This window comes from Passer montanus, unplaced genomic scaffold (assembly GCF_014805655.1).
Source record: "Passer montanus isolate IOZ18808 unplaced genomic scaffold, ASM1480565v1 scaffold150, whole genome shotgun sequence".
Taxonomy (NCBI): Eukaryota; Metazoa; Chordata; class Aves; order Passeriformes; family Passeridae; genus Passer; species Passer montanus.
In genome coordinates this window covers 1,110,766-1,138,109 of record NW_024362052.1, presented here as the reverse complement: position 1 = coordinate 1,138,109, position 27,344 = coordinate 1,110,766, and the positions used below count along the sequence as shown (strand labels likewise).

General features: G+C 45.9%; 1 protein-coding gene across 7 annotated transcripts; it reads right to left on the bottom strand.

The window, feature by feature from the left end:
* Positions 1–285: 285 nt before the first annotated feature.
* Positions 286–24,976, bottom strand: USO1 (USO1 vesicle transport factor). 7 transcript variants are annotated; one of them, XM_039701907.1, is made up of 26 exons: positions 24,847–24,976; positions 24,628–24,714; positions 24,453–24,517; positions 20,177–20,256; positions 19,205–19,216; positions 17,078–17,178; positions 16,118–16,220; positions 15,908–15,963; positions 15,576–15,696; positions 14,112–14,290; positions 13,541–13,681; positions 12,660–12,748; positions 11,979–12,133; positions 11,544–11,755; positions 10,739–10,759; positions 8,961–9,071; positions 8,212–8,330; positions 7,826–8,007; positions 6,843–6,964; positions 5,788–5,926; positions 4,876–5,039; positions 4,560–4,649; positions 3,741–3,827; positions 2,285–2,383; positions 1,622–1,837; positions 286–1,238 (listed from the first exon to the last, which is right to left on the bottom strand). In XM_039701907.1, exons 1-26 carry the CDS (start codon positions 24,910–24,912, stop codon positions 1,152–1,154), a joined length of 2,904 nt encoding a protein of 967 aa, XP_039557841.1. In that variant the 5' UTR covers positions 24,913–24,976; the 3' UTR covers positions 286–1,151. The 7 variants fall into 7 exon arrangements, with proteins under 7 accessions (XP_039557841.1, XP_039557842.1, XP_039557844.1 ...); XM_039701908.1 differs by having other exon boundaries at positions 11,544–11,749; XM_039701910.1 differs by lacking the exon at positions 10,739–10,759.
* Positions 24,977–27,344: the final 2,368 nt, after the last annotated feature.

Here is a 27,344-nt window from a genome sequence, read left to right as displayed (position 1 = left end):
TCTTGCAATTTTAAACATTTTGAAGTTGCATGCTGAAGGAACAACTTGCTAAGCATAACACCGCAGAGGATGGCAACAGAAAATATATTGCAGAGTGCCACCAGAGTCCAGGTCAGGTTGCCAGATGAGCCACTGCCCTTGAGGTACAGCCAGAGCAGCACTCACAGGCCTTTGCTTTCAGAAACAGTATGTGGTGTATTACCTTAGGCTATCAGAGTAGGTGGATTGTAGATGCTCTGATGCACCTTAAAATGTATGCTTTTAAGTTAGGACAAGAGAATTAAATGAGGACAAAGTAGACACATTCTCTTTATTACCAAAAAGAAAAGAATTTGATGCATTTAACATTCTGTTTTCTTTTAAAATTTCATCTTTTATTTACTCATAAAGAGCCAATAAATTATATAAATCAGAGTAGTTTTCATTTCCTTACTGAAGCAGTCAATAAGATTTTAACTTGGATTTATGCTGACTCAGTAGCACTTTAGCTCTTTCAGTGCACTGGTCTTTGTTTTCCACAGCAATTCTTCATCCCAAGGCTACATCTCTTGCACAGCTTCCAGTGAAAACTCTGCCCTGCTGTTGGCACTGTGGCTCCCCAGGAGGGAGCAAGTGCAGCCAGGGCAGTGTCCAGGCACACACCAGAGCCAGACCCTGGGCTGGCAGAGGCCACCCCCACCCTTCTGCCTCCCACTGCTCTTGAGAGGAAGCCACAAACTACACTGAAGCTCCATGCTGAAGGCAGGGGGAATGACTCCATGTGAGAGATGTTAAACCAAATACTTTTGTATTTAATTATGTTAAGAGCTCAAGGAAGTTAAAACCATAGACAAATGCACAGAACCGTCAATGACAATGAACCAAGGCAGCAACATTGTCATTCCCTGCTTTAAACAGTGTATCAAGCAACTTCTAAACAAGTACAACCTGGGATATTCATGTAGAACTGAAACTGTGATTTTTGTTTGCTTTACCTAGTACAAAGGATTTTCCAACACTTGAGTAACTTATAACTAGGCCCATGGTTGTCATTTCCCCATCTGCTTCCCATAAGCAGATGTCTTCCTTTGTACATCAGTAATCGATTTTTTCCCCAAAAACAATGCAATCTAGTTTTCATGGGGTTTTTTTCTAGTATCCAATTCTAGTTTTCAAGCATTCTCATCTTGTTCCTCTTCATCTCCATCCTCATCTTCATCTCCCTGATCTCCAGATTCAGTATCATCTTCATCTTCAACCTGAAATACAAGATCTATTGTGAGCAGTAATATCCCTTATTCTGATCCAACCTTTTGAAGGCAGGACAAATGCTGAGTGCAAATAAACTTAAAGACAACCTAAAACGACTATGCCACATAAATTAATGCTTATTAAATGCAACAGTCATCTTGCAATGTCCATAGTTCTTCACTTGTCTGCTGAAGAGAGAAGTGGCTGACCACTGGGGACAACAGGCAGTGGTCAGCTTTCTCTGATGGCTGCCAGAAGTTGTTGAAAAAGTAACTGATAGATTCAACCTCCCTCTACAGAAAGGGGCCCCACAAGACTTTCTGGGTCCAGGATTACCATGCCCAGGCCTGTCTCAGACCCAAGAACTCCCCAGATCCATTCCTTTGCTTACCGCTACACCAAAGTCCTTCAACTTCATCTTCTGTGCAGCTATTTTCTGATCCTGGTCAGCCAAAAGCACCAGGAGATCATCCTGTTCTTTCTTGGATTCTGCAACTTCTCGCTCCAGTCTACTGTTCTTATCTTGCAGTATAGCAACTGTGCTAGTGGATGAGTCCAGCTGCTGCTTCAGTGATTCCTTCTCCTCAGAAAGGGCCTTGACTTGACTCTGGCAACAGGGAAAATCCCACATCAAATTACAATACAAGCATAGGTAAAGCTGAAGCCCTGCATCCTTCAAACACATCCTGTACACAACCTTCAGCAGCTCCTGTGACCTTGTTCCCACACACACTTACACATCCTTACACAAACTAACACAGCTTGGATAAAGCAGGAACAAATATTAACAGTGTTTACCTTCTTCCCAGTCAAACGGCATTGTCTGCATCAGAGTAAAGCTACACCCTAGACTGTCCTTACCAAGGCCTTAAAGACAGACAAATTTTTATTTCCCAGGTGAAAAATGAAGGAGACATGCAGCTTCCCTTCCAGAGCCTGAAACACTGAGGATGCTGAGGAAACAACCACTTGCACCAGCCCTGCCTACTGCAGAGGCCTTCTCATTGAAGGCTGAGTACCCACTGGCTTGGTTTGGTGCTCACCCACTACCCACCTTCAGCTCTTTGATTTCTTGCTCCAGTCGTGCCTCAGATTCCGAGCTTGTTGCTGCTGTTGCACCACTGTCTCCTAACATGGGATCTGCAGCTGTATTCTGTGGACAAGGAATTCCCCCCTCAGTGTTGCACACACTAAGACAACAAGCTGAGACATTACAGAGTCACGTTCTTAAAAGCATATTCTCTTTTGACAGCATAGCTGAGGCATGGTGATGACATACACCCCACGCTGCAAGGCATCAGCAAACACATCTGTGCTTCCTCGGGTCTCAGACTCATACACACATGTACACAGCAACAAGAAGACAGAGCAAAACCTTTATTTCATAGCAGCTGCACTTGAAAGACTTGTTGTTTTTTCCCTAGGGAAATCCTATTACAAGCAATCTACCTAGGCTCTGATATTTCTGCAGTGCCACAGAAGTCTTTTTATTAGGCTAAAGATCCAATTTATTAGGCTGAAGTTCCAGTTCTTTGCATAAGGCTACTAAAAATAGCAACATTTTGATCTCAGTCAGCCCTACACAAAGTTATTTCCAAAATGTGGCAGCTGCCTGTCAGCTACAGCCTCCACATGGCACAAATTTGAGACCAATGCCTCTCCAGCTGGAGCACACTTAAGCCAGTCCTCCAAGGAAGGGAGGCAGTAGGAAGTAGGATGGCTGTGAGGTGGCCTGACAGCTGGAGGGACACTGGGACACACCTCTGCCTCCAAAGCATGATCACAAGCACACATGGCCAGCACGTGTGCAGTGGCATGTCCCCTGCCAGCAGCTGAGTCTGCCTCTCCCAGTGTGCTTACAGTGAACACGTGTTTGACAGCAGCTGCTTCTGGGGCCCCTCTTCCTGCAGCACGACTGACTGCTTGGCTCTGCTGTGCAAGTGTCTGGAACATGTTCACACAACTTGTTCAGGCTCTGTAGTCCACATTGCCTTGCTAAAGCAGTTTAGTAGTTTTGGAGACAGTCACATTTATATAGCCACAAGGCTTTACTGCCTCCTCAGTCCAGTACACAGCCAAAAAAACCTCTGCAGCATTTGGAGGCCTGCACAGACAGATGCCCCTATCATTGGCCTTTCAACTAGACATGAACTTTCATATTAGAATCCGCAACTGCTTTTAAGAATAATGATCTCTCTCATGTGTAAGATATCACAGTTGTGTCTCACAAAGGCTATTTACTTTAATTAGAGCATAAGCTTGGAACAGCCAGTAGTTTATAATTGTTTAAAAATGCCAAGGACCAGTGCTTTGACTAAAAGTCCCCTCTATGCTCATGAAGGATTTGTCTGGGTAACTCCTGACTTTGATTTGAAACCCTGTTGGAATCACTTACTGATGTGTGCACTTAAAAGGAGCTTGGTTTAGGAAAGTAGCTACAGGCAGTAGCAGGAAGGCAAGCCTTGAAGATTTAGTTCCCATAGATAGAAGAAAGAATAATTCACCAGTACCATCACTTGTAGCTTTTGATTCTCCATCTGAAGCTTAGAGATTTCCGCAGACTGCAGTTGGATCTGACTCCTGAGCATTTCTAACTCCTTTGGGAAGCAGAGACAAAACTTGTCAGTTAATTTGATAAAACACATTCACATGAAATTTTCCTGAGGTTAAATGCTCCCACACTAACTGCTTCATACTAGCAAATGTAAGAGGAGAGGTGCCTCTCAGTGAGACCACATCAGCTCTTCCCTTAAATGACAAGGCTGGACAGCAACAAGCACCATTGTCCACCCTGCTCTTCCAACCCCTCTTCTGCGGAATGCCCAGCCAAGGCACCTGTCTGAGCCTCAGTCACTTATACAGAGGTGTTTGACACCACTTGCACTCCCACTGGTGTCCTCTGCATTGCCCCTCTCAGTGCAGAAATCCATGGGGACTTATTAATCCAGGCACCATGAGCTCTCCAAACAGAGGAACTCCACCAGGTATTTTCTGAGCAACAGCTACCTTACAGAACTGAATCTCCAGTTATTTACTCTGTGCTGTACATCTAGTAACTGCAAATTCTCATATTAACATTTAAACATACATTCTGAACTGGATAAACACATTTTGCAAGTCAGTGTAAGTGCCTTCTGCTGGCTCAAACCTGCTTAGTGAAAACAACCGATTCATTTTTAGATACATAAACCTGATGCCCCAAGATTAGGACCATTATCACAAAGATGCCTGATGCAAAACAGCAACACATTCAGGAACCAATGCTCCTTCCTGAGGAGTAAAGCTCCCCTCCCATCCCAAGCTATGCTTGTTCAGCTGCACAGGTTCACCTTCTGTAGCTCATTGCTGTGCTCCAAGCCACCAAATCTGCTGGTCTGTAAAGACTGCTCTGTAGCTCCCATTTCCAACTGGGAAGAATTCTGAAAGAAAAATGGGGGGGGAAAAAAAATCAGTTTTAGTACTAGAATTCTCAATGTAGTCATGCCATCAAAAAACTCACAGCTGTTCTTGTATTACCAAATTCCCAGCAAAGGAGCTGCAAGCAGGCTGAGCAGTGCACATCAAAGCTCTCTAATGAGAGCAGCTGGTGGTGAGCTCTGAGGTGAGGGCACAAGGACCTCTCACCAGTGCAAATGCAGCACTTACCAATTTTTCAATCACAGAATCCTTTTCCTTTAACTGCCCTTGCAGCAGCTCATGCTTGTTTTTCCATTCTTCCAGTTCCTCTTTCAATTTGCTCACTTCTTCTGTCTGAATGCCATTCATCTGCAATGTGTCACCATGGGAATTATGATGCTGGGGGTCCTTTCCTAAACAGCAAGAGGTTACAACCAAGGTCAGACAAGCAGTTCTGTAACTTGGTTTCCAGCAGACCAATCAAAGTACTTGTTACCCATCCTGCCCCACAAGCCCTTCTCATTCTAACTAAAGGACCAAAGCACAGTAGTTAAGAATTCTCTACATATGAAACAGAATAAACAATGAAGAGCTCTCATTTGCCATTCCTTCACGTATGTGTGCTCCCTGCTGCTTCAGCCATTCTGTTCACCCAAAAGTAACAGCATGGATAAATCTCGAAGGTAATTGATTCCTTACATGTTTTTAATGATAAGTAATCTTGAAGGCAGTTTGGGTATTTTTAATCATGTCATGTACACCTTACCAGGCATTTTGACCCTGGGATAAGGAGAACATAGTGCCCTGATTTACACACTAAATTAGCAATTTTTCTAGTGACAGTAACAGGCTTCATCTTTACATCAACCAGACCATCTTCCCCAGTTCACACCTGCATTCCAGACTCAAACTCCAGCCCACTCCAGGGCCCATCTGGTCACGTTCTGAACCTGGACAGGCAGCAACTGGTTAGGAGTGACTTGACCCAAGGCAGAGGCAGCCTCTCCCAGCAGCTCCCTGGCAGCCAGCAGTTCTCACAGCAAGTGTCAGCTTATACTCCTGCAAGGCTGGAGCTCTGCTGCAGCTCTGCTGCAGCTCGCCAGAAGCCACAACATCTCTGCACAAGCAAGATCATTTCCTATTGTCACTCATGAAGCCTACCTAGCTGTACTTTCAGGAGATTATACTGGTCCTTATGCTGTTGGATCTGAGACACTTGCTGTGTGACTGTAGCCTGGAGCTGTTCATTTTGAGATGTTAAAGTGTTGATTCGTTGTTTTAGTTCTTCAAGCTCCTGGTCCTGTGAAAGAAAAATAAAGCACCATACAATATACATACAGTAGTCATAGATGTAGTCATAGCAGTAACTCTTGAATGCAGTTCTGTCAGGAAGGTGAAGGAAAGCAGCAAAACCTGAGCTCCAGCACTCGGTGCTGCCCAGGACAGATGAGCAGGAAAGCCCCCTGCAAACCTAGCTAACTATGCCTAGGAAAAACACCTGGCAAACACAGCAGCAGCCTGTCACACCAATAACAGGAGGGAAAATGGAAAGGTGGGAAATGGGCTGATTGTAATTTCCATCTAGCGTACTAAAGCCTGCATTTATTTTGTCTACTACTTCAGGAGTCTTTAAAGAAGTAACTACACACATGGCATGCTCAGTAAAGCCTCTGGAAGTTCCAAAGCATCCCTAATGCCTCATGTACCCCATGCTTGGATCTCTGAACACAGAGCACCTGCCTCAGTTACCCACTGGAAGTTTAAATTAAATTAGCTTTGTTCCTCTACTTCTCCATCTAAGCTGCAGTATCCATACAAGTTAACTACCCCTGGAAAAAGGTTTTAAGAGTCCAATCCCAGCAGGTGTACCCAAACTTCACTAACAAACCATTTCTTCATTCAGCCAATTTCATCTGTCCAAGTGGGAGCACAGAACTAAGAACTGTATCTCTGAAGGGCTGCAAGTTCTCCAGTACCTCATTTGAAAACACTCCAACACAGGTGAGAGCACGTGGTCCAAGGGAAAAAAGACCTTTACCAGTGTTCCAAACACTGACATTTCAGTGGAATCCTGACATGAGTGTTGTTAGAAGCATTTCTGCATTGCTAGAGACCCTGTTACTTGTTTTGGAACAAGGGGGATTGAGGTGCACTGCAGTGCCTCCAAAAGTCAAAACCAATTGATTGTAGAGGCACATGTATGTGCTCCCTCTTACCTGCTCTCTAATGACTTTTTTGTAGTGAGTCACAATGTTGTCATGCTGTTCCAATGTCTTCTTCACCTCCTCTTCCTTTTTATCTTCCTCGCTGGACTTGTAAATTGCTTTACTTATGACACCTGTAAAGAACAGTTTCTGTCAGCTGGAGCCCAGTTCACATCTTTGTCCTCACAACAGTCTCACAGTTTGAGTTCACTGCATTACAAACTCAACCTGCACATTAAAACACGGCTTGTCACAGATTTAATAGAAATGGTGACTGTATTGCAGCTTGCACATTTACTGCTTTTCTCTGTTCCAGATAAGTAAGTGGGTGTTTTGAGTAATTCCTGTGAAAAAAAGCTGTGTTCTTACTTGCACCCTGGCTCCACTACAGCTGCAGCCCAAATCTTTCTGCAAATAAGTTAAAGACTTCGGAATGCAAGAGCCACATGCAGATGAAACTGCTTGGGCAAATCCATCTTTACCACTGCTGCTCTAAGGATTGTTCTTTCTCTAGACTGATTTAAGTTTAGAGCAATATTAACAAACAGGACACCCATCAGATGTGAGACTGATGACAACCCATGAAGCACACACTAAAGCAAGTGTCCATTTCCTAGCAAGCCAAGAATTTCCGCATTCGCCTTTTTTACTTATCAATTAGAAACAGCAACTGTCTGGATTATGTGCTTCAACAAATGAAGCTTCTAAATGACCATTTTATGTGCTTGAGTTTCTGTGTGAGCAGAGGTAAACACCTCTTGGCCAGTGTGGTAACTCCCAAAATCTACTGATCATCATTTCACCTAAGAATACCAGGTAATCCAGTTAAGAGTATTTTTACTTAACACTGAAACTGCAACTTGGGTACATGATTACTTACAGCTATTACCATAATCTTTAGTGTCATCACACTACTTTCAAGAGTAACACAATGTGTTTGGTAGCTCATCCATCAGTACATGACAAAACCTAGAAAAATGAGCCTAACATCTCACCTTCCAATTCCTTCACCAGCTTTGTAAATTCATGGTCAAACATCATGTGGTCTGGACTAGAGAAACTAGGCTGAGGTTTTTGAGCAGCTCTGGAATAAAGTTCATGTTTGCTAATGAAGCCAAGCTTCTCAATGAAGTTCTCCCTGCCAATCCTCTTCTCAATCAGCTGCTTCAGTTTCTCTCTACAAGAAAGAGACAAATCAATGCCAGGGCAACAACAGGACAAGAAGAGAACCCATCGTTCTGCCAAGGTGGTTTCTGCAGACTCAACTATTATCTGTCTCAAGTCTTAATCCCACTGCTGTCCCACTTGAAAGCCTCTTGAACCACCACCTGCCTTTCCCAGAACCTTTCCTACAGTCCTGTTATTTCTCCATCATACTTACTTCCTGTAATTCTCAAGGGAATTGTCATTGTAGTAGATGGAAATGCCAAGCAAAAGTGCACACAGGCCTTGGACAAGCTGCTCCTCTTCCCCAAGGTTTTCAGCTATCTGCCCTGTGAGCTAGAACTCTTGATAAGGATATTGGAGATACTTCATCATCACAACACTTGTAACACTCTTCCTTCTATACATTCCCTTTTATTTACACACCAACCCAAGCTTTGTTAGGAAGCAAGACAAAAGAGCTGACAAAACCCTTGCAGAGTTAAGTCCTGTTTTGAAGGAGTCGGGTGATCAGTAGTTTTCCATATATTTCTCAGTAGCTGTCTGTTTAACCTGAGAGATTTTCTTGTTCCAGAGCACACCTGCAGTGCAGATAAAGGTGCCAGTTTAGCTTTATGTGCTCATGCATTTGACGAGTTTTTGCCTGAAAAGCAAACAGAGTATTTAATGGAAGTACAAAGCATTCTTCTTGCCTCCTGAGTGTAAGTTTAATTCACACTAAAACCAAGAGGCTTGTTGCACTAAGAATTCACTTGGCTGGCAGACTGAGACAGTTTTCCACACTAGTTTGGTATGTGCATCTTACACACAAGCCAGTGTACACAGAGCACTGGCAACTAAAGGCTCATTTGGTCTCTTGGCCCAGAAAGCCCACAAACTGACCTAGACAAACATTTAACCTGAACAGGAATAAGCCAGCTGGTGGCTAAGCAGGGGGTTCCACTCTGCAAGCAGGGCAAAGGATACAAAAGGCACGTTGGCTGGGTTGTGAAGGAAGTGGGTGACAGCAATGGAGCAGTTGCTCAGCCACGTACAAAGCAACATCAGTAGTCCAACCCTGGTCTGTACTTTGCTGCCCTGTGAAGAACAAACACCCCATCATTACCTTTCCATAGAGAGGACTAAAATACAAACCCAAGCTGTATTGGATCAGAACTCACCTACTTCCACCTTATTGTTTCATGAACTCCAAGTCATGTCTTTCCAAACACCCATTTGTTAGTTATACTGAACAGCTTTAATGCTTAGATAAAACAAGGATCAAACCATTCATGTAGAACTGTTCTCAGAGCAAACCAGCAAGCCACACAGGTGTGAAATATTACTCAATGCAAATCAGCACCAGTATAAAACCAAAACGTGTTAGTTCTGCATTTTTAATACAAGGGTGACATGAAGGAACATACACAAAACCCCTTTAAAAGAAGGAACAAGGTGTATATTTAGTCACAAAGATTCCCTGGAAAAGATGCATCACCAAGACCTACCCTGCTGACTTAAAACTGCCAGGTGTTCCTAGTATTATTTTCTGAGTGAAAAACAATTTTGTAATGGTCTTTGGTTCAGACAATATGCACATTAAGCTAGCACAGCAAATGCTAACTGTAGAATTTTATTCATCTTAGACAGACCAAATTAGTTTTCATCTCCCAATCTACTATTACCAATTATGTCTCAGCTGCAGGTATTCAGGCCCAGCTGAGCTAAGACATGCACCCGTCTCTTCCAACAGTCACCATTCAGATGGCAAGCAAGGAAAGTCTTCCCTGCCCCACTTACAAACACTGGTTTGTCCCAGCAGGATTTGCCCGCCCATGCACACTGGGAATAACCCCTGTAACTGGCAGTGCCCCTATGGCACATGGCCATACCTCAGCCTTCTCCAGCCTTGCTTCCCTCCTGAGAAACAGGGAGTTTTTTTTGTGCAGCCCAACACTTCAGCACACCCATGTGCTGGAAGCAGCTGCAAACCACGTTTATTCTCAAGCACTGCTTGCTGCTCAGAGCTTAAATTGATGTGCTCTGCCTAAGGACTTTCACACAGCCCGAAACATCCTCTCTAAAAACAGCTGTGTTCTAGACATACCATGATAATAGCTCCTATTCTGACAGGTAACAGCTCCCCATGGCTGCTGTTCCACAGTTCAGAGCTGGTAACAACACTGAGCTGTGACCAACAGGGTAAAATAAAACAATTCCACAGCAGAAATACTTTTTTTTTTTGTGCCGCCAATAACCAACTCAGCTGTGTTTTAAGCAGCAGCCTGGAAATCAAACAACTCTGCAGGGATCACCTGTTCATAATGAGATCCCTGCTATCCACAATTTGCAGGCTAAAGGGTTTTTCCTCTAGCAGTCGGGACATCAGCAGCACATCCCCACTTCTGATGGTACCAGTGTTTGCTACAGGCCCTTCAGAAAACACTATTCCTAACAGTTGCAGTTTTCCTTAGAAGAAACCCCACCTATTATGTGAACAGATGGTCCATTAGTCTGCTCCCCAAGAAAGAAAGCACCCGTGCTGCCCAAGATACATATCCCATAGTTATGGGAGCACCCCCAGAGATTCCCCTGGAGGCACCAAGTTTGTTATGCCAGGGAAAACCCAAACCACTGCAACACAAAGCTGTAAGTGGAAACACATCAAAAAGCAGTTAAAGGAATTCTCCCCAGCAGACCCCAGACAAGAGGGAAAGGCCTGCTTTTGGCAGGAAAATGCACAAGCTGTGCCAAAAAATACATACCCGTCTGTCGATCTTATCACCCTGCAAGTTACACACATATTACTTGAGAACCTTCAAGTGCAACATTCCACAAACATCCCCCCATATCTGAATCCCTTTTGTCATGTAGTGCTGAAGAGGCACAAGCATTTCTACTGACTCAAATTTACCTTACACCAATTCCAGGAACAGGATAAAAATGGATACTGGCTATTTTTAGCTAAAGCAGGAGAAAAGTCATAGGAACAAGCTCAGAACTCCAGCTGTTATTTTCACCTGCAGCAAAGTCTAATTGCAACCAGAGTTAACCAACTCCCTACTAGCAGGCTTTGTCCCCGAGTGGTTCTAACACAGGTCAGTGTCACAAGGAGGCATGGGCCAGGAGCTGAACTTCATTCACTTGACATTTGCCAAGCCAGGCATTAACATGTTGAACAAGCTCAGAAAAGTTTTATCTTGGCATAGCAAAGTCAACCAATACATGACAGGCTGTTTTGTTTTTTTTTTAATGATGTTTCCAGTTAGCAGGTTCAAGTTAAATACCAGACACTTCTTCAGCAAAAAACATGAGTGGGGATTCTGCCAGTTAAACGTGGTTTAAAAAACAAGGCTAGGACCTGGATGCTTTGGAGCCACCTGAGAACAGGCAGCACCACGGAGCAATCTGATGGAAAAGCAAGATCTGCTCACGGAGCTTCAAACAAAGCTTAAAAACCAGCCTGCAAAAGAGACCTCTCCTCCTTACCAAGCCAACGCTCGTGTCCCCGGCACGCCCTGCCGAGCAGGGACGCTGTCCCCGCCACCCGGAGCCGCAGCGGTGCCGTACCTGCGAGAGGATGTTGGTGCACTGCTGCAGCAGCGACACGGGCGGGTTGCCGATGCTGGTGGCCAGCTGCACCCGCAGCAGCTGCTCCTTGAGCGTGGCGTTCTCCTGCAGGGCGTGGGCCAGGGCCACGGCAGCACACCAGTTGGACAGCGAGTCCGTGGAGAAGAGGCCCCCGCAGAGCAGCTGACCCGCCGAGACAGAGTTACCTGTAGCTACCGGAGTGGCCAAGAGGCATGAGGGAGATGAAAACAAGCCACAGAAAACAGTTCAGACAACACAGCTAGAACACAGAAAAACAAACTAGTGACATCTTAGATGAATCTAAACCAAGTCAGCCTGCCCGGACCAGCCCCTGGTAAATAATTCCTCGTGAGACATCAGGTGGTGCACTGCACAGGTGCTCGCTCAGAGCCCAGAGATGGTGCCCTGGCCTACCGTCGATGGTGGATGGCAGGAGCGTTGAGACGATTTCTCCTTGTCCTTTTTGGTTTTTGTACAGAAAGCACTGGAAGCAGTAGAGAACAGCACAGCGCAGCACGAACGGCTGCCTCTCGTTTACCATGGACATGAGCAGCACTACGATTGCGGGCCTGTTGGGAAAGCAAGGAAGAGCAGAGCACTAAGCAAGGAAAAGCTGAGACCTGAACTGTAAATGAGAACAGCTGCAGGTCTATAGCATGGATTTATTTCAGGGATAAGGAAAGCTACTGTGGCCTACCGCTGCACCTATTACTATTTCAAACAAGGGTATTAAAACCCAAGGTGTTGAAAGTTTTTCAGTTATTTATACACAAAATAAGAGATTGGTTATCCATTTCCCTTGCATCTAAGTCCTCTTTGGACTACCCTCTGGCTGACAGCAACAGCAGCTCATCCTGATGAAGGAATTTTTCAGTCATTGGTGATTTGTTTTTCAGGTGCCACACAATCCCAGTTCTAGGCCTCATCTCTCTGCAAACACACCTGACACCTTAATGCTGTAGCCAACACACCCTACATCAACTTGAAGCTCTTACTCCAGGTCATAATTCCAAGTGTGGAATTTAAAAAATCTTTTTGATTGCCCATACCACTGCCTCATCACCTAACAGAGTTAAAACACTTTTCTTCCTCTACCTTGGTGGATTAGAAGGTGCATTTACAGAGGCAAAGTAATCTTGATTTGTCTGGCATCCTCGGATGACCTCCGACACAGTATTAATGGTCTAGGGGAAAGGCAGAGAAGAAGGTTAAACCCATGTTGAAATCTGAGCCATGGTCTACCACCTAGAGCTTTCAAAACTATGCCACTTTACCCTGACAGTTCAGTAGCAAGAAGCACATAAAAAGTCTCAGCTCAGAGACTTAAGTAAAACCAGTGTGCATGAGATCAAGGCATTTAACAGCTGAGCAAAAGATGCTAAGCAAAGCTTAAGGGACACAACGCTCAGTCACCTTCCAGCTTCACTTTGTATGCCAGGTCAGTTTTTCTATGACAGCAAAATAACAGCTAAACTGCACATCTTCAAAAAGTGAAAGGGTGAAGCCTTGTAAGAATTTAACAACTGGAATAGAGGAGAGTCCACACTCAATCCAAGAACATGGTTTTATCAAGAGAAAAATCCCTCATCCTACACTGCTAGCAGGGCTTTATGAAAGCTAAAACCCCTCATCACTGGAAACCTATCAAATTAGAGTACCTGCAGACTCTCCCAAAAATAAAAACAGCAATAAACCCACCCCCAAACACGGAGATGGAAAAGTTGTTAATCAATTCAGCTGCTCTGGGATATGCTGAAATCTAAAGGAAAAAAAAAATAGGCAAATCCAAATCCTTTCTGACTGCAGAACAGCAGAAATTCACCAACGTAAACGACTCCCATTTACAGTGCCCACAGAGGAAGCTGACACCTCTGGCATGTTAAACAGGTGCTCAGCAAACACTGAGTTAGTCTCTGCAGGGGCTGGCTGTCCCTGCAGACTGCTGTTCCCAGCCCTCCATGCCCTGCCCCTCTTACCTCCGTGAGGATATCAGCAGGAACGCCAGTCGCCATGAGGATGGTGCAGAGCTGCTGCAGGAGCCCGCAGTGGAACATGGCCTTCTGGCAGCTGCTGGTGGCACCAGGAGGGTTGGTGGGGGACACCAGAACCCGCACAAGCTGCGGAGGAGGAAACACAGCCACGTGAACAGAGCCTGGGACCCCCTGAATGCAAAACCAAACTCGTGTGTGCTTTCACTAAAAAACAGAATTACTCCTAAAAATGGACATGGGAGACAATGAAGAGAATGTTTCTCTCGTTGCTACGTATGGATGCTTGGTTTTCAGTTTTATACCAGGGGATTCTTTACATAGAACAGCCCTAATGATGTTCTTAGTTTAAATCTGTTACATCTCAGGTGACATCAAGCGATGTGATATGCCAGCCACCACAGACTCACCCGTGACAGGGTTTGTGCTGAAAGCAGCACAGCTCAAGAGCACTGGTAGCTAATTCTGAGCTGCAGACCTGGATTGCACAGTTGTGACGTGGCACTTCCCACGGCACAAGAGCTGACATGGGTAATGAGGAGCTGTAACAGCATCTCACCTGCAGCATCAGGTGAAGATTAGTTACTTTCTGTGCAGACCACCCACAGTTGTCATCTCCAACCTCAAACCAAGGCTTCATGCGCTGGATGTAGGAACCTTCCTTGAAGAAATTCTGATTGGAATTGTTGTTTTTCAACAAGTTTTGCAGCAGGAGGAGACAGTCTTCCACCACAATGCCTGATGGAACAAAGTATCAGAATACACCACATGGAAACAAATTACCTAGTCCATACACTGAGGATGTTCTAGACAGAACAGAGCATGCATTTCTGAGCTCCTCATTCTTAACACACATTTGGCTTGGATCAATAACTAGGACCCTTGTGAAACCATAGCTGTTTTTCTCCCACAAGTCCAAAGCAAACCCCCAAAGCATGTACAGCTCATACCAGTTAAGTGGGTGAATGAGAAAAACTGCTAATAAACCCTCACCATTAATTTGAGGCCAGAAGTTCCCCTGCTCCAGAATCAGACTACACTGCCTGAAATGTAAACAAACTACACTGCAGGTAATGCACTCAAATCAAGTTCCTCCTGAACTCCATCGTGATTCTGAGACAGCACCTCCTCCTGGCTCGCATATTCATTCTCTACCATCACTGGCTACCATCTTCAACTTATTTCTAATCTACTTTTTAGTTCTCGAGTTACACTTGGATAAAGGCTCCTCCCATCAGAGAAACAGATAAGTAGCAGGGGGGAAAGCAGAGAAGTCTTAGCATGTAGGAATTTACATAACAAGTTCCCTAAAAATATTAGCTGCCTAAAAATAGCAGCTTTAAATCAAAGGCTTGCTGAATATTCCCATGCCAAAATACCTGGAATAATACAGCTGGGAGAGAAGCAGTAACTGTTCCTGCAGCCCACAGAAAGGTCATGGAACAGCAACCTGTCATGCTACTGAAACAGACTGTAGTAATTGCATCACATATTGACAGCAAAAAAACAAGCCCTCAAATGCTGAATTGTTTTTTGCTCCTTTTTAAAACTCTTTTCTCCTCCCAACAGGCGACTGACTCCTCAAGAAGCTGACCAGAAAACTGAAGCTGTTGGTGCAGCTCAAGGAACTCAGCAAGCTGTTACTTCCAACCACTCCAGGCATCCAAGGATCTCGTGGGAAGAATGCAGATGGTTAACCTGGTAAGTGACAAATGCAGCACCCACATCTGACACTGCCATTCCAAGCAGATTCATCCGCAGGCCCACGCCAAGCAGCAACACACCAACTGATGCACACACCCTCAGAGGAGTGACCTGATGTTTTAACTAAGGACACCACCTTCTCAAAAGGCACTAAAACACAGCTAGCTGCTCAGTCTGGTTTTGCTTATTTTGCTACAACCAGTCTGTAAGTTGTGATCCTTTTACCCCTGACCAAGCTCCAACCACCCACGAAGATAAGCCTGGAAACATGAGCTCAGAGTTGCAGAAGCACAAGGCTCAGTCTTAGAGTCCACTGTACCTCCATCGCTGTTTCCTTCCTCTGTTATGATATCCAGAAGTCTCTCAAAGGCATTTTCAAAGGCAACAATCTTCTGTATGGCTGCATTGCTTTTGGTCAATTGCTGTAACAGCAGGACTCCCTTGACAGGTGGAGGAGAAAAGAAATCAAACCTGGGTTTTAATAGAACTCCATTATTTTTCACAAGTCCCAGCTCCTGGGAGGATGCTGGATCAGCAGCATCATCCTCAGCCAGGATGACAGGCACAGCCCCAGCACACCCCACGGAGAGCAGGGCTTCCCTGCACTGACCCAGAGGATGCCAGGGGGCCCTGCAGAGCCCCTGCACTTACATCATTGCGGATCACCTCCCTGGAGTCTGCCAGCAAATCCATGAGGCGGGAAACACCTGTGAGAAACCTCTTTTCAACACACACACCAAAAGGTGCGGCCTGTTCATGCTGCAGGTCTTTAAAGCATCTTGCTTGAGACCCTGCTAGGCCTCTGCCACATCTGCTGAGCATCAAGCTCCAAGGGAATCAGCCAAGGATTCCAGCACTCACCCATGGGGCTGACCAGAATGATCTGCTGCACTTGAGGCCCTTGCTGCTTTAAGAGAGATGTCAGCAGCTTCACTCCAGGCCAGCGAACATGGAAATCAAATTCCTGAAGGGATGGAAAGGAGCATGTTAGGTAACAAACTCCTCAGTATGTAACTCACATACACTGACAGTTCCTTAGCACTGCTCAAAGCATGACATAGCTTCCATATAGGAAAAATAGAATATCATGTTTTTTACTGAAGTTGGACTGGAAAGGAAAAAAAAATAGAGTATTGTATTGTTCTCTCTCTCAAGCACAATCATATTCTTAGTTTGCGAACAAAAATTTTAACAGCTCGAAGTAAAAAGGCAGTCCATGAAGACAAAAAGCATTGGAAAATTAGTTAACTATCATGCTGCTGGAAAGCAGTCATCCTTCCCACTTGAACTGCATCTCAGACATAACTGTCTCCTAATGACTTAATCTGAAAAGTAATCCTTGTGCAAGGGACAAACACTGCTATTTAGGGAGCAATGATTTTAACTGTTTCTAATTAAGGAACTAAACCTCTTTCTCAAGTAAATATTAGCTATTCAGAGAAATCTCAAAAGGTGGTTGGGCATTCCAAAGACTGCCCAGAGCAGCGGTGGAGTCATCCCTGGAAATGTTCAGGAATCGTGGATGGGGCACTTTGGGACACAGGTTAGCAGTGAACATGGTGGTGCTGGGTTAGCAGTTGGACTCTGTGATCCTGGAGGCGTTTTTCCAACCTAGATGGTTCTGTGATTCTCCTCCATGTTCCCCTGCTTTAAAAGCTGCACCAGTGGTGTTCACCCAGGTCAGCCCTGACTCACCTCCAGCCCCACCTTGACTGGATGCTGGCACACCTCAGCCCTGACACCAGCTTCACAAGGACAAAACCATGGCTCTCTCCATCAGGTAAAGCACCACCCACCTCTCAGCACGACACAGTTACTCACCTCCACCAGAGTCAACAGCAGAGTGACATTTTCTTGCTGCTTAATGAAAATCTCTGTGAACTGACTCCCCAAATCATCCACTTGTTTTGCTGAGTTTTCTTCTGTAACAGCAAAAACCAACACATTGCAACACAACTGGAACGACATCAGCAGCTGTGATTTTTATTCTTACTAAAATAAGGCCAGGGGTGACCATAACATTTTGAGTCACTGTTATAAATGTTAATTGAATTATTTGCAAAACAAACACCAAAACAAGTTTCACAAAACAAAACCCCTACATTATTCTAAATCTCAGCAGTTACATCCCCATATAGCTCCACTAAGCCCCTCATGGGTACCCAACACTGATGGACAAAAGTACAGTACATTTCACACCAAGAGCCTTGAAGCGTAAGGAATATAAATAATCTAAAGCTAACTGGCCCAAGTAGCTTAATTATTCTATTGGGTTTAGCAACAGAAAAAGACCTAAACATAAGGAAGGGAAAAGAGTCACAGACAAGCACCACAACCTCTCAGTCCTGGAATCTGCATTGATTTCAAATGTGCCAGAATTGAGTGCCATCCCATTCTTTACCCTACAGTTACACAGAATTGGGCTAGCACATAAGTTGTCTTATTAGATTTCTTTCAAGCATCACTTGCATGAACAAAAACCAAATGCTAAAGTATCCCACAAAAACAACAAACCCCATGCACGCAACATCTCTGCACCATTGCTATTTTTCTAGGCTGAGTGACAATTTACATAACTGCTCCACAAAAGAGGGGCCTGTAGGTGCTACTGGTTGACATAATTAAGGAATGTCAGCTGAAAAACTGAGCAGGACCAATTCTCATTCAAAGGGCAACTGTTGGTTTAAATAGAAAGAAACAAAACAAACAGTAAAGCAAGTATATTTCTGACTTGGGATTTGCTCCTCCAAAAACCACTCTGCTCTAAATTTCTAGCTATAGAAATTACAACATATTAAAAAAAAAGTTGAAAGGGAAGACTGACTACGTGCAAAAATACCTCTAGCCCAGGCACGGAGCACCTAACAGGACAAAGTTCTACTGTGACCTCTCTGAAGCTGAGGGTCTTATCAAGTCTAGGCCATTCCTCAATTAACACATATTCATCTACAGAAATGAAGACAAACTCCACACATGTTCAGCTCCTGCACTTGCTGCTGTAGAGTTAAAGGCACTCAGCTGGGAATCAATCACACAAGGACTGCAGATCCTGAGCTGGCTACAGGCCAAGGAGAGAGCCCAGAAACCCCAAACATTTACTGCCAAAATTTAGTCAAAACTGTTGCCTTTGCACAAGCTCCAGGTGCTAAAGCAACACCTGAGCAGCATACCCAACTTGCACAGCCTCTCTCAGGCTGTAATTGGTTTTTCTTACCCTAGCTCAGGATTCTCCTATGAAAGGGCCAAATCACATTTTTTCTATTCAAGTATTTCTTCTAGTACATTTAATAAAAAACTAAACAGCAAAGGGAAACTTCATTTTCCACTCACACCAGAGATCTTCCAACCAGCCTTCTACCCGTAATTGTTCCTTAAATCTACACATTCCCAGGGCTATCTCAATAAAGCAAACAGCTTCCATCTAGTAAGATCAGGTCAATTCACTACCAAGCAGCACTGCAGACTACAATTTAGTTTAAAAATAAAATCAGTTTTAAAAAGAGAACATGCAAAGCATAGGGTAGAGGTGAATACTGTGAATATTTTAACATGCATTGCTTAAAAGAGACACTGTGAAGGATGCTCCCATGCAGCTGATGCACTGGGGTGCAGCTTCAGGGCAAACAGAAGCTCTGTTCACAAACTTTGGTCCCTTAGACTCCTACCAGTTTGGGGCTGCACACCTTTCACATCGTTAGCAAGAATTTACCATTACTGCAGTCTCTGGGAACCTGCTGGCATTCAACATGCCAAGCCACAGGAGAAGTCAAATTGGAAACACACTTGAGCTCCAAAGAGTAAGGGGAGAGCAGAAGGCACAATGCCTTCCCTGAGCTCCAGTGCAAGTTTCTACAGTGTCCTTTTTAAACAGCAGCAAGTGTTGGCAGCAGGAGCAGTGACTAGGGCTAAAACAAAGTGCCATATTGATATAAGTAAAGGTTCTTTTACCTTCAGAGTCATCTGTCAGTGCAGACAAAATAAAAATAAACAAGAGACAGGTTTACCAGTTGAACAGCTTTCCACACAGCACAACCAATTACAGCATAAGCTCAGGTTTGCAAAGCAGCCATCCCAGCTTCCTACAGCAGCTGCACTCGTGTGGGAAGTTCTGATGGAAGGGGTCCAACTGAGGCACCCCATAACCCTCACAACCCTGCTCATCTCTCACACACAACTCAACTGGACGATCCTTGGCTCTTGGGAAAAACTTGCCAACACTTTTCTCCAGTCCATGTTCAAGGCCTCTACCTCAAACGTGAATTCACCAGCACTATCAAACTCTGATCTTGTTCTAAACCTTTTTCATCAAGATGGGAAACTGCAGGAACATGGAAAAGAAAGCCAAGGAAGCCAAGCACAATTTGAAACATGGTTTAGAATGACACTCATTGGCCTTGGAGACCAGTTTAATGGCCTTCAAAAATCAAACAGGTAGGAATGGCATGGATTTTCACACGTAGAATCTTTCTAAGTCTCTTCCTCCACTGCCACAGCAGGGCTGAAAAAGGTTTTCACACTTACATGTGGCACCTTATTGCAGGTAGCTGAGATTTTACATCTCAAAATCCTTGTTTAATTAGGGGATGCTAATGTCTCATTTGACAGTAACAGCCAGAACTACCCTTCCCCAACAGCAAAGGACTTGACTCTGACTTACTAAATAGAAAAAAAGTTACCCCACTCCAACCTGGCTCCTGTTCAGAGAACAAAGTTTTTTTTTTAATTAATAAGCAAGAGGTCCGGTGTTACTTTAATGCAAGCTGCATACAAGATCTTCAGCATTACCCTGAGAGCTATACACAAAAACAGAGCAGGTCTAGGTGAGCATTAGTAAATCACAGTCTCACAGCTGATAACTTGAACAAAGCACCGAGGACAGCAATGCCACAGTTAATACAACCATCACTACCAAGTGCTTACCTTGCTCCTCCTCTTCTAGGTCATTCGAGATGACATTGTAGAGTGTATCCAAAGCATAGCCAATTATTTCAGAATCTGAACTGCAAACGAAAGAACCACTTTTCTTTAATGACTTATTCCCAACTACTCTTACAACATTGCTCTTCTGCCCAGGCAGTTCCCCTTGCAGCACCAAGCCAAGTAAGAAACACAGATTTATTGCAGCACCACATCACCATGAGCTATCTGCTCCCTGAACAGTCAAGCTCCTTTTCCCAGTTCCATTCCCTCAGGTGAGCCTCAGGAAGTCTGGGGAAACCAGACGACCACAGGACTCTTCACTGCAGGTACATCTTGAATTTTCCAAGCCACTCCCTCCAGCCTGCTCCTATTACAGCAGAAATCCCTGGGAATACTTCAAACTTGCCAGATCATCACCCAGTGAAGATGCAGACAAGCTTCAGCATTCCCCAGGTGGGACCCTCCCGGCTACACTGTCAGACAGAACCAGAGCCAGACCTCAGAGCTCCAGGGAAATGCAGCAGCTGCTGTGGATTCTGACAAACAGGTGGCCTCCATGTCACCAAACCCACTAAACCTAATTATTGCAGGGTTTTGAACTCCAGCATCCCCAGGAAGCTGTAGGGAAGCCCAAAGCATGAGTTCACCTGCTCACACCCAGACTCTCCTCTCAGGAAAGACCTGTTTCTTCTGCATTACCAAGGCTGAACCATCTGTACACCCTATGCTACAACCAAGACAGCACAGAAGTTTATGGGGGAAAATATAACTATATCATCATTTCTGCTACTTGCTTTCTTGCTCTTAAAACAAAAGAATGAAAGCAGTTGGTTAAAAAAAAAAAAGGGAAAATCAAGCCTAAAACCACAGTGAAAGTTTAGTGTATCCAAGTGCAGAAAGACACACAGCATTTTCATGACTCTATCAAGCATCTGAAAAGAAAACTATCAAAGAAAGCTTCTCACTCCAGCCTCTAAGTACTTACTGATCTCCAAGGCATTCCAAGCAGGGCCTCCACAGCAGAGATAAATTAGTATTTCATGAGGCTGCTAGGCCGGTTTAGAGCAGAGGCCTGAACAACCACCTCACCTTTCAGTCCATGAAGGCAGCCTCATCTAGCAGGTGTGACCACATCTCTAGCCTGCTCATGCTTTCCCTTCACTGTCATTTTAGTATTCAACACACTACCACAAAGTCTGTGCTTCCCTTTTCATAGAAATTAAACTGATCCACACCTAAAAACACAAAGAAAGCCTTTCTTGAGAACTTGAAAAGCAGGGCTGCAGCTTGGTGGGTTCTTTAACATCCCTCAATAGGGAAATTACAGCACCTCCAAAAGAATAAGCACATTTAACATACACGTGATAAAAAGCAGGCCTTGTTTCTCTGGTTGAAAGACTAGTCATACCAAAATGAGGACAGCAGCATCCCATCTCTGCTGTTCACTGCCTTGCCACAATCTGCTGCTCAGCACATCCCACATCTCATTGATCACTCTGTTTGTGCTGAACTGCCCAGCTTTTACTGTACAGTAAAAACCATTCAGGAAACAAGACTTCTCAGGCATCCATAAGAGGCAGCCTTCGTGCAAGGCAACACTCCAGCACAAGGCACCTCAGCCAACCTGCCTCTGCCAGTGGTGATGTCCCACAGCACCCAAAGGAGGCATCAGGGCCCCCCGGGTGCACCAAGAGCAGCACAGCAGAACCAGGTGGAAATGAGGACACCTGTCCTGCACATGGATAACCCAGGTTTGTGCCCTGGGGAAACAGAGGCCATCTCTTCGGTCCACATATTAGTGCTTTCAACTCCTTCAGTTGTCACACTGAAATTCAAAACCCTTTTAATACATGTAGAAACAAAGAGAAGTTAAGGATCAGGTTGACTTCTCACTCCAGTGACTTCTCCCACACCAACAGCTGAGGGGTATTGCCCCATTCTACAGTCACATGCCAAATTTTATTCAAAGTAACCCCTGGTGGGATGTAACAACATCTCAACAAGAAGTCAGTAGAAGCCCTCTACCAGATCACTACTTCTTATTACTAAATAAACACGTGGCATGATAATTTTAGTCCACATAAATCTGTAATATGTAAAAGCTGACTCAGGCTCCAGGATGCCCAATTCACAGAACTGGAAAACTTATAAAGAAATCAGTTTGCTACAGAACAAGTTTTAAGCACTTGAGCAGGAGACAGAGCTTCAGGCAACCTACAAGTGAACTGTGTAACAAGTGGAACGATGTCTTCCACTTCAGAAGTGCTATGCTGCTGTTTCAGGGTAAAGGCTGTAACTAATGCACAGGAAGACCCGAGGATACGGGGAACTGAGAACTGGACACAGGCAGCACTAACATTTTTCTAGTAAAATTAAACCTGCTGTCATCCCGAACTTCACAGCAACACATGCAATGGGCCACAAGCCAGCACGTGCCCGTGATTTACATGAACAAAGTGACATGTGAGAAAACAACTTCAGTCAGCCACTGACATCTCTTCTTAAGCAGCTGCAGGGCAAAAAAAAGAGAAAAACACAGGTGGAAAAGAGCATTTTCCCCTCCTGCAGAAAGCTTCAGGGCATTTCAGGTGGACACTGGAAAGGTCCAAAGATCAGACCTGTGGGCACACACCAAAACAGCAGCCTTCCATCACAGTAGGCTCTGGGGACAGCTGAGCCCATGACTCACTTATCAACCACTGAATCCGTTCAGCTGGTTTTGATTTCCATTGAAAGGGTCCAGGAAACCTCACTTCTACCACTACTGACACCAAACAGCAACACAAACCCCAACACCTGCACTGATCACACACAGAGACTACAACTCTCTCTCCAAGAAGCCACAGCACCCAACACTTGGCCCAGCTCATGTGCTGGCCCACCAAACATGCAACAGCAAGTGACTCCAGCAATATCTCAAAGCCAGCATTTCTTCAGCTGAAAACCCCAAAAAACCCCCCCATGGAGTTATTTTCTTTCAGCTGCAGCCTGAGTCACACCAAATATGTGTGCAGAACCCCAGCATACAATTTCCAAAGGACCAACTGGAGCCCCAAAAGCACTGAAGAGCCTTAGGTTCCTGCCCTGAAGAGTTCAGGTTGCCTTCTCAGCTGGATCAGCAGGGCCCCGCCTCCTTTCTCAAAGTTCAAATCTGCCCTCAGAGTAGGTAAGTGGATGAAAGTAGGCTCCTTAACCTAGTTTTTTGAAGGGCCTCCACATCTGTGACAGTTACTCCTACAACCTTCCCTTTCACTGTTTGCAGCAGGTCAGACATTCAGACTGAACTGCCCAGCCCACGGAATAGGAATAACACAGACCTGCCCAGACAGCAGCCTCAGACCTCCTTCCCAGCTGGCATAACTGGCCGGGCAAGAAAGGCCTCAGTCAGCAGAGCTGCACATCCCATATCCACAACTGGGGCAGGAGGCCTCCTTGCAGACACTGAACTGCAGCTCTCCTGGTTCTCCTCAATCATCATCAAAGGACACACTCCTCCTTGCAGTGGATGCACATCCAGGTATTCACAGACTCACAACTGTCTCATAGAAACCGACCAGCTTGATGTCCAAATCCAGACTAAATTACTATCCCCATCCATCTGCCTACCTAAATACCAAGTATGTGCAGTACTTAAAAGTTGAAATCCAAGGACTGCAAACAGGTCCCACAGTACAACAAGTGGGCACTGTCAGGTACAGCAGTGATTGCAAGGATGGATAACGTAAGTATTGCATTGCATAAGTATTACATTCCAGTCCACACAGAGCACTCAGACTCTGCCACCTGCCTTAGCAGCAGCCCCAGAGTCCTGCTCTCCTGTCTGCCTGAACCCAGCTTGCTTTTTAACACACACGAGCAAAAACACACCCCTGCTGACTTTATTCTTTCCCTGTTAATCCTGTCTAGCTCTCCTTTTGCCCAATAACAGCCTGATCTGAGTCATTCCCAGCAGTGAATTGGGTTAACAGGATCTGTTTGGACTCACCTGTGTTTGGACTCACCTCTCTACAGTAGGGCAGAGATGCCCCTGAAATGCATTAAGACATACAAGCTCTAGAGTGAAAGTACCAGCTGAGTCTTTCTGCCCCTCATCCCAGTTCCGGGAATTCTGCTCTTTTTACCTCCAAACGGGCTCTGAGGACGTTTAGCAGCACAAAAAGCCATGGTGGCAAAGGCGCTCCCGGACACCCAGGTGCCCTCCCAGCTGTCAGCATCTGCTGTGTCAGCAGCAGAGCGGGGTCAGCCCAGCAGCCCCGCGCAGCCGCGGGATGCTCACCGGTCCGTCTGGAGAACGTGGATCAGGTGCTCCATGGCCTGGATACCCACCTCCAAGCGGTACTTCTGTTCGGAGAAAACGCAAACGGTTAATGGTCGAGCCCGGACACCAAACAAAGCCTTTTTAACAGCACTTGGCGAAGCCACTTGAAATCCACGCCGAGCCGGCCCCGTACCTTGGATAACGACTTGAGAGCACGCACGGCATCCCTCCGGTCATCCAGCAGCGTGGACGAAGCTACGCGGTCGCACAGCTTCTGGATCTGGAAGGGGCACGTACAACACGCTCGTACAGCGCACACGGGCTGAGCCGGCACTCCCGACCCACGGCCCGCAAGGGAGAGCGGCTCCTTCCCCGCGGCCCCCGCCGCGGCCCCCCCCCGTCCCCCGCTCACCGTGTCGGCTCCCGAGGGCTGCGGGCCGGCGCTGGGGCCGCCCATGACGCCCCGCAAGAAGTTCATGGCGGCTGCGGGCGGCCGGCGCTGCCGCTCCCCGCGGAAGCGGCCGCCGCGCCTGCGCCGCCACGTGGCACGGCCGCGGGCACGGGCGGGGCGGCACCGGGGGAGAGAGGCGGCCCCAAGCGGAGCGAAAAGCCAAAAAAAAAAAAAGCACACGGCTTTGACACACTCCTGTGAAAAATCTCTATTTGATCATGGGCTTTTCGCAAGTGTTAAAGTGAATATTGATTATGTTGTATTAATTTTCTTAAGTGGTGTATTAAATGTAGTTTTAGGTTGTAACATAATGTTAAAATAGAAATTATACTCTGCAAGATATTTGTTTAGGAAAGGGCTCGCACCAGATAGGAGCCACAGGACACCTAAATCTTTCAGAGAAAGGGAATTTGTTGCTCCCTTATCAGCAGAAAAATAACTTCCTCCCACCTCGCTCAGACAGGAAGACGGCATGAGGATTAAGAGGAAGAAGTTGACAGTGACCAGACAGAATCCTGTGTTTGAATGGAATTTATGCATCATGTATGAGATGTATGAATATGCAACAGGCGATTGTTCTTAAGGGTTAATCCTCTGTTAACCGGTGTCCTTTTTCGGGCTTGCGCTACCCAGAAAAAGGTCCCCGGACGTCCGTATCTCTTTGTTTTTATTGTCTCATATTGTCCTAACCTCAAATGTTCAAATTTTATTATTTTAATTATATTACTATTTTTATAACCATTTTATTACTCTTAAATTTTAACATTTCAAAACCAAGTGATTGGCGTTTTTCACAGTGCTCACCGCGTGTCGGGGTCTGTGCGTCCACAGCCACCCTGAGGCAAAACTCAGCCTTGGAACTCAGAAACCGCATTCACTTCTGCAAAAAACAGCAAGGTGATAGCTACCCTCAACCACAAGAAGAAAACGTCCAGGCACTTGTGAAACTGAGTCACCTCAGCGAGAAACAGAAGCAAGGCAAGACTGATGGTTCAAGTCCAGGAGCACCCCGAAGTTCTTAAATGCCTTCCAGATGCTGAATGCCCCCATTGGATCCACATATTCTGGATTCCTGCTGAGGAGCAACAGCGAAGGACCAGAACCTCAAACCCCTCAGGCCCTGCACCCACACACCAGCTCCCAGCCTGCCTTCCTGATGGTTTCTGGGAGGGTTTGGCAGCGTTTGGCTCATTCTATATATCAAATAAAAGAAAATTTAATGGCAGCCACAGCACATGGGCACAGAAAGGGCCAATACCATCAGTTCCAAAAACAAGTTCATTTCATTCCAGATAGACAACCCCTCTCATGTGACAGTTTAAATCAAGAGCATTGAGGATTTTATTTTCTTTATCAACTACAGGATGAAATTAACCACCCAGCAACATGGCCTGGAGAGCTTTTACCTTGCTGGGCAACAAAGAGCCCTTCAGTTGGGTTTGGTCACCGTATGGTTACAGCAGCCACAGCCATGCCAGCAGTTTCCTGATGCACAGGAGCACAGCTCCAGCCTGCAGTCACCTCACATCCCTGGCTGCTTCTCCTGGGAGCCTGCCCAGCACACGCCGGTGCCACAAAACCCAGCGGGGCTCACTCACAACAGCCCCTCTGCAGGCCAGAGCCTCTTACACCTCACTGCCCACCAGCTGCAAAATAAGGCAGAGTGGAGAAAAACCCTTCCTCCTAAACCGAAGGTGTTGAGATGCTCAAAGGTTAGGAAAGGGTTTTTTTCCCCCTTTCCCAAAGCGATGGTTCAAGGCCCATTCCGGGCCAGCACAGACACCAGAACTCACCTGACGTGTTCAAGTTGGCATAATGAGGTTCCGCTCCTTGGCAAGAAAACAGGAAACAACCAACACCAGGTTCTTCCACAAAACAAAGTTTATTTCCCTATTTCCACCCTCACATACACAACCCCAAGGAACAAAGTCAGCCGCTTCCAAAGGAGATGCCTGGCACACCCGAACCGCCCTCTTGGAAACGCAACATACTCCAAGAGACAAATTCTGCCGCGCATTAAAGCAATTATCTGGTGTTCAACCTGCAATCATAGACAGTTCTTTTATTCCAGCGTAACTCAGAAGCGTTTCTATTTCAACGAGAAGCTGTAAATTCCTAACTGAGCACTGGGCGGGGGGCACAGCCCTGCCTGTCCTATCCCAACACCGACCGCGCCGCGGCTCCGGGCTAGAGACCTCCGTCCGAGGGGAGCTCAAACCCGCCCGGCCACACTCCACAGCGGACATTAGAGCACGGCCAGAGAAGCAGGAGAACAAATAAAGCCCGCCCGGAACAGGCCCCGGCCGCCATGGCGCTCCCGCCGCCCTCACGGCCCGCGCTCCATACGCACCCGCCCCTGACGTCATCGCGCCCGCCCGCTGGTGATTGGGAGAGAGCGCCACGGGACGCCCCGCCTGCCCCCCGGCTCTGCGCAGGTGCGCGCGCGCACGCAGGCACGC

Excerpts from the sequence above, each read along its gene's own strand:
- USO1 (XM_039701907.1), bottom strand. The coding sequence starts at position 24,912 with ATGAACTTCTTGCGGGGCGTCATGGGCGGCCCCAGCGCCGGCCCGCAG. Across the intron at positions 12,134-12,659 it reads GCACCTTCTAATCCACCAAG|GCCCGCAATCGTAGTGCTGC; the intron begins GTAGAGGAAGAA and ends CTTTCCCAACAG. Across the intron at positions 8,331-8,960 it reads ACCCAGCCAACGTGCCTTTT|CTCACAGGGCAGATAGCTGA; the intron begins GTATCCTTTGCC and ends CAAGAGTTCTAG.